This window comes from Myotis lucifugus, unplaced genomic scaffold (genome assembly GCF_000147115.1).
Source record: "Myotis lucifugus unplaced genomic scaffold, Myoluc2.0 scaffold_132, whole genome shotgun sequence".
Classification (NCBI taxonomy): Eukaryota; Metazoa; Chordata; class Mammalia; order Chiroptera; family Vespertilionidae; genus Myotis; species Myotis lucifugus.
The window spans coordinates 1,678,787-1,686,185 of record NW_005871180.1 but is presented as its reverse complement, the minus strand read 5'-3'; the positions used below and the strand labels follow the sequence as shown (position 1 = coordinate 1,686,185).

General features: G+C 47.0%; 1 protein-coding gene across 1 annotated transcript in view; it reads left to right on the top strand.

The window, feature by feature from the left end:
* SPAG6 (sperm associated antigen 6) overlaps positions 1-3,700 on the top strand; it is a 105,049-nt gene extending 101,349 nt beyond the window's left edge. The window contains 1 exon segment of the mRNA XM_006109726.2: positions 3,637-3,700. Coding sequence (XP_006109788.2) covers positions 3,637-3,700 — 64 coding nt within the window.
* Positions 3,701-7,399: the final 3,699 nt, after the last annotated feature.

The following is a 7,399-nucleotide window of genomic DNA, read 5'->3' as shown; positions in this document are numbered from 1 at the left end:
CACAGCACTCGGGTCTCTGAAAATAGGTACTGACTCGTTGAATAAAAAGCAAACATGGCACGGGGCTCACAGGCGCGGCGAGAGCAGCGCAACCCGGAAAACACATGACCCGAGGACCACGGGCCCCTTCGCACCCGCTCTCCCCATTCTGGAGCAATAATGGAGAGACACCGCCACGGCCTTCTCCCACAGAAGAAGAAGGAAAGCCGTAGCCTTGCTTCGTTCTAGGGACTGTGTGTGTGTGTGTTGGGGGGTGGGGGAGGGGGAGGTTTGGGGGGGATGGGGGGAAAGCTACCAGCTTTCAGTTATAAAATAAGGCACGGGATGTCATGCATGTCCTTGCAACTATAGTTAATGCTGCATTGCGCGAGGAAGTTGCCAAGAGCGGCCATCTTGAAAGTTCTCATCACAAGAAGAAATGTGTTCAACTGTTTCGCGACAGATGTTAACTCAGCGGTTCTCAACCTGTGGGTCGCGACCCCTTTGGCGGTCGAACGACCCTTTCACAGGGGTCGGTCGCCTAAGACCATCCTGCATATCAGATATTTACATTACGATTCATAACAGTAGCAACATTACAGTGGTGAAGTAGCAACGAAAATTTTGTGGTTGGGTCACAACATGAGGAACTGTATTTAAAGGGCCAGAAGGCTGAGAACCACTGTTAATTAGACGTGCGGCGGTGATTACTTGACAATATCTGCAAATGTGGAATCACACCTGAAACTAACACATGTCAGTATACCTCAAGATGAGAAGAGAAAAGGCAGGAAGAGAAGTAGAAAGGCTTTGAGGTGAAACACTTCTACACCTAGCGTTTTTCCTCACGCCATTGTCCTTCAGATGTGAGTCTCCATGTTTGCAGGAGCAAGAAAGCCACCATTCGCCTTAACCTGAGGGAACTTCCGTTGGGCCTTGGAAGAAAACGGGGCAGAAGGTTCATTATTTCCGTTACCACTGCTGGGCCATGAGCCGCCCTCGAATGGAGGGGCTGAAGCCAAGGTCACTTTATCCGCTCTCTGCCACGGTGGCGGGTGCCTTCCCTGGGGCGGGGGCCGGGGCGGCCGCCTCTCCTCTGCAGGGCCAGCCCCCACCTCCACCTGCCTCCTCCTCCCGCCCCAGCTGGTCTCCATAACCCAGGGGTCTAGCTCACGCACTCGCACACGTGGCTGCCCTCCAAGGGCGCGGGTGGGTGACAGACCGCAGAGCATCACTGGGATCACACTCCGTGGGTCAAGGCAAGTCGGAGGCTAGTGAGCATGGCCGCAACAGATCGGGCGGCGGACTCCACTCCTACCAGGAGGAGGGTGAGAGGCACATTGCCGGAGGGACGTGGCTCTGATGCGTGAAAAAAGACAGTCACAGAAGAGTATATGATGTACGACCCTGTTTATGTGAAATTGTACGAAAGGCCAACGAATCCGGAGGGACAGGAAGCAGAGCACTGATTGTCCAGGGCTGGCGGGTAGGGGTTGACAAAAGGGCATGAGAGAACTTCGGGGGGCGGGGGGATAGAAATGTTCTGTACCTTGATTGTGGTGGTGTATGCGCGGGTGTATACAGTTGTCAAAAATGTGTGCGCTTTGTTATAATTATTAGGCAAATTATACAAAAGAAGGGTAGGAAACAGGAGGTAGGCAGGGCTATCGTGACCACCTTCATAAATAATCTACCACACACAGAACCTTATATTTGACAGAACCTGTAAAGAGCATCTGGTTCAGTGTCTTCATCTGACGGAGAAGGAAAGTGAGGCCCCAAAAAGAAACTGGTGGAAGAGCACTCTGCCAGTCGGTGGCAGAACCAGGACGGGAGCCCAGGCTCCTTTCCACAGTCGTCCTGTTCCTTCTGCCGCCTCCTCTGGGAAGCTCCGGGAAGGATGCCCGGGCCGAGTCCCAGCGGGACTCACGCAGATGGAAGCATGTGGGGCGGAGGGCAGGCCGGGACCTGTCAGCATCTCCGTGCACTGCAGCCCTTTCCAGGGGTCTCCAGGGGTCAATAGGGAAAGCTTGGAACGAGAGTTCTGTGCTCTGTTTCTAGTTCCGAGAGACTATCGGCAAGTTCCTATAACTACTCTGTAAGTTGTTGTCTATAATAAAGGTAAATGGAGCAATATTTATAAATAGAATTTAACACTGTGGGAGGCGGGGGGGGGGGGGGCGGGAATAGAAGAGCAGCTATGCCATAGCCACCTGTTGTCTACGGTGCTATTTTGGGTTTCCTAAGAGGTTATTGGTGGAAAAGGACAAGGAAGGATATGTGACTATTGAAACATTATTTATTTAAGCTTTACTAAATTATTAAACCCATTTTTCAGGCTTGTAGGCCAAGAATTCTTGCTAGCTTTTGTAAAGTGCTTCATATAGTAAGATAGAGTTGAAATAATAAATAATGGTATTGCTACCCATAGAAATATACAAATGTTAGAACATTTAGGGCCGTGGTCGGCAAACTGCGGCTCTTTGGCCCCTTGAGTGTGGCTCTTCCTAAGCCTTAGGAGTACCCTAATTAAGTTAATAACTATGTACCTACCTATATAGTTTAAGTTTAAAAAATTTGGCTTTCAAAAGATATTTCAATTGTTGTACTGTTGATATCTGGCTCTGTTGACCACTGGTTTAGGGAATTTGAGAAGGTGAATATAGTCCATTCTCTAGCTTTAGTATAATGTCTTTATTTAGAAAAAAATGACTTTGAACCATGTCCAAGGTGTCTTAGATATTTATCAGGTGTATTCAACTCCTCTGGATTCCAAAGAACCTTATAAAAAATATCTGTGCGAGATGGCAGTGATGTGGGCTGAAATGGTTTGTGGCTGGCACATCAGGCAGTAATCCCTTGCTGATTTCAGGTACTTACCCAGAAACCTGGGACTTGAACTGTGGATGAAATCTGAACTTTTTGCTAACACAAAGCTGCTTTTGAAATTAGTTACCGAAACAATAAAAAATGACTCAGCAAGGGAAGTTTGTTTAAGAGAACATCACTCTGATAGATTTCTGAAGCTTATTTTAGTTTTCAGTTGTTGTTACCCCCCCATCTCCCATTTTTTCCTAGTACTTGCATCTTAAACATTATTATATATTTATATAGTAAGCAATTTATTAAATGAGGGAACACTGATTTGCATCTTGAAGTTGTGATTTCTGTCTCAAAACTGCTGATTGGGAGGAGCCTGTTCTTTCAAAAACTTAAAATGTAGTTACAGATAACTCTACTGGCCAAACACAGATGTCAGGTGGAAAGTGATGTATTTATGGAAATAACTGAGGCCCAAACAATCTGCTCCTGTTTGGATTACCCTAGCTGGGCAGTGCTTTGGTCCTAATGGATTCCCCTTGGTTTAAGTTGGGTTAAAGAGGACAAAACAATATGGCATGTAAGGGAATCGGCCCGGGGCTCTCTTGGAGTTTAACCTCAGCAATCCTACAGAACAGGTTGGTTGAGGCCAGAAATTCTCAACTAAAGACCTTTTAGAAGTTACATTTCCACTCCATGGCTGCCATGTTTTGAAATATCTGGACGACCCAACATGTAGTAGTATTCATAACCTTTGTAGCCTTTACTCAGGTACACACACTTTTTGGTAAGGTTTTTTTTTGTTTTTTGTTTTTTGTTTTTTTGATTTTTCAATAGCATTGGGGACCATACACAGATCACTGGCTCTACCTTAGGAACTCAGGAGCCCAGCATGACATGAAACTCAGAAGAATGATGAACCAAGACTTCTAGGTCTTCTGCATACATTCCTGCCAATCCAGTTCCCACTTTTTTTCCTCTGGAACTGATGGTTTTCATTGCCTCCTATTCATGCCATTGGTGAGGGCGGGGTTTCTGCCTTAGAATTATGGGGGTGGCCAGACACACAATGCCTGACCCTGGGTGGATGAGATTAACGGCAGCTTCTTAGTCACCGTAGTCGGGGAGGAGCATACCGAACCCAGGGCTACACGGAGGTTGCACACTGTAATGGAATGAACAACCAGGAGCTGGGGACCAGGAGCTGGGGGAGGGGGGCGACAGGCTTCTTTGTGGAATCAAAAGAATGGGGTGCCCCCTGGTTCCATGGGAGGATGTGATTGGCTTGTTTGAATTCTGAGGGCTGACAGGGAACTGAACCCAAGACTCGGGGTAAGCAGGAATGGTACCTGGGCTATTGGATAAGAAGGGCTGTTTGGTAAGGGGCCCATCCTCGGGAGCAGGGCGGGAGGGGACTTGTGATAGGATTGGAGGTCTCCCAGTTTTCCCCCGATGTCAAGGCATACATAATAGTGGACCTTAATTTTTAGGCCTTACACCACAGTAACAAGGTCAGGACATTACTTCTTGACTGCCATATACAATACTCTCTATAACTGGGAGGGGGAAAAAGGTAGAGTGAGGCAAACAGTGCAGGCCAAACCTTTCTAATTTATACCTTCAAATATATAGTCACAAGCAAATGTTTACTGAATGTCTTCATGTGCCAGCCCTAAACTAGGCACAAAGACTTAAAAGTGAGTGGAACGTAGTCCCTATTTTGAAGGAGTCAATGGAAGGGAAATAGAGAACATAAGCAGATAATCACAATACAGAGCGATGGATACAGGAGCAAAGATGTGTGCATGTCTGAGAGCACAGCGATGGGAGCAGCTCATTGAGCTGGGGCACAGTGAAGGCTTCCACAGGGACAAGGGACAGGGACCCCTGAGCTGGCCTTGAAGGATCAGTGGAAGTTGGTCAATCAGAGAAGGGAGGTTGGGAGCATCAAATAAAAGGGACCAGCGTTTCCACCGTTTCCAAAGGTGGAAATCATCACACATTAAAAATAAGTGCCAAATTGCCCTGGCTGGTGTTGCAAAATGGTTAGAGCATTGGCCCCCACACACCTAAGGGTCCAGGGTTTGATTCCCAGTCAAGGGCATGTACCTGGGTTGCAGGTTTGATCCCTGGCCCTGGTTGAGAGCATGTGGTAGGCTACCAGTCTCTCACATGGATGTCCCTCCCTCCCTCCATCCCTCCCTTCCATTTTCTCTAAAAAAAAAAAAAAACAATGGAAAAATATCCTTAGGTGAGCGAGGATTAACAACAATAACAAAAAAGTGACCAATCCTCCTGTGAGGGTTATGGGGGTGTTGTTAGCATTGGGATGCAGGGCGAGCATTGGCACTGTCTCAGAGAGGGAAACCTGGGATATTTGGGAGCATCACACCAGGAGGGCTGCCCAGGAACTCTGCTTCTCTCACAGCCCGCCCTCAACATTTCCATCTAGTCCTTCTTTCTCAACCCCACGCATCTTTTTATATTTGTGGAATCAGACTCTGCCCTTACATTAATGGTGGTGGGTGGTGCTGGTGAGGGAGGGAGCAGGGAAAGATGAGAGGAAAGGAGAAGGGAGAGGAGAAGGGGGAGCATGCTCAGGGGGCTGAGGATAAACCTCACTCGCCTGAGTATCCTACCAAAGGATGCCTCTGAATACACTGCAAAGTGTATGTCAATCACTGAATGTGCCCAAGTGTCCTGCCCAAAGCTTTGTCACAGTGCTCAGATTCCCTGCCGGCTCATCCCCTTTAATCCCTTCTCTGCTGCTTTTGGAATCTTGTCCATACTTTGCACCTACTCCCTTTGGCCAAGATGGTCAACTCTGTAAAAGCCACATAATTCTCTAAATACCAAGGAGGCAGGAATTATGCAACTGATTTTCCTGGAGTAGAAATAGGGAAATGGGAATTAAAGATATTTTTATCCAGTTCAGGAACACTGTCATCAGTGTTCCTACCTACGATGGATAGATCTTTAAGCTGTGTTTGTTCTCACACAATTTTTGTCTTCACATGTGCTGATCCCTTGGATTGGAAATTGCCTGCCCTTCTTCTCGCCCTATGTTCTTGAGGCAGAAAAGTTAGAAAAGCGAACAAAGGCCTCAAGCTCTATTCCTCTCCTTTTCCATTTAGGCTGGAATTTCCTGAACTTGACTTTTATTGACCACTTGTTCCCCCCAGTTTTTTCTCCCCAACTCCTGTAGTTGAGACAAAAATGGATCTCAGCCAGATTGGCAGCTATATTGACCTAAAAGTGACCAACAGGCCATTATACTATCTTTATAATAAATTTGCATTGAGATTTCAGGACTGCTTTGCCCTGAATCACCATGACAGACCCAAATAAGAAATTGCTATCTGGAGAGAAGGGACAAGGACAATCTGAATCAGCAGTCACCCCACCAGTGTCAGATGCCAAGGACCACCCTATTGCTGCCCCTCTTGCCTATCTTATATAATAAAAGCCTAATATGCTAAGTGTCCGGTCGTCTGGTCATCCATTCAATCAACCAAAGCACAATATGCTAATGATATGCTGAGGCTGCTCAACTGCTCGCTATGACATGCACTGACCACCAGGAGGCAGATGCTCCGACCAGTAGGTTAGCTTGCTGCTGGTCCAGTAGATCAGGACTGAGCGAGACGGACCAGACACGCCCTGGAGCCCTCCCGCAGTCCCTTCCTGGCTGGCCAACCTCCTGCGTCCCTCCCTGACCCCAATTTTGCACCAGTGGGGTCCCTCAGCCTGGCCTGCACCCTCTCACAATCGGGGACCCCTCAGGGGATGTCGGAGAGCCGGTTTCAGCCCAATCCCACAGGCCAGGCCGAGGAACCCCACTGGTGCATGAATTTGTGCACCAGGCCTCTAGTGTTTAATAAAAAACTTCCACCCAGACCCCATCAGAGCCGCCTGCACACTTCTTGACTGCGTACTTTCAATTTAATAAATCTACTGTGCTTTGTTAAACCTTTTGGTCCCATTCTCAAATCCTTTCTTGTGTGGTGCCAAGAACCGGGACTTCAGTATGGGTATCGGGTGGAGGCCACCCGGCATCATTCTCATCTGGAAAAATCCTATCCATCTTTCAAAATCTGGTTCAAAAGTCACTTCCTTAATGAAATCTCCCTCGGACAATGTAGTTGCTCCCTTAGCAGCTATTTTAAGCTTTATTTTAACACTGACTACTTGATTATAATTCTGTTGCCATGCATTTCCTCCCCTCATCTAAATTCCTGAGGTATGTTTCCATACCAACCAGCAGTAATAGACACATAGTAGGTATTCAGTAAAACTTGAATGAATAAAAGGGAAAAAAGCCAAAGAGAACACTTAAAATGAAGGAGGGAACATAAGGAAGATTACATGGAGGTGTGGGGAAAGCAAGGTGGGGATTGGGTTACAGGATAGTTAACAAGGTTATGTGCTCTCTTGACAGTGGTTATTTCAAAGGTGCTTTAACCTAGATGCACAGAAACAATGAACAGGGCTTGCTTAAAGCAAATATAAGGTGTTTTGTTTTGTTTTATAAGGAAGTTATATGCCTGGGGCATGACCACCCACCATCACCTGTCCAGTTAGGAATTTATGATCAGATCAC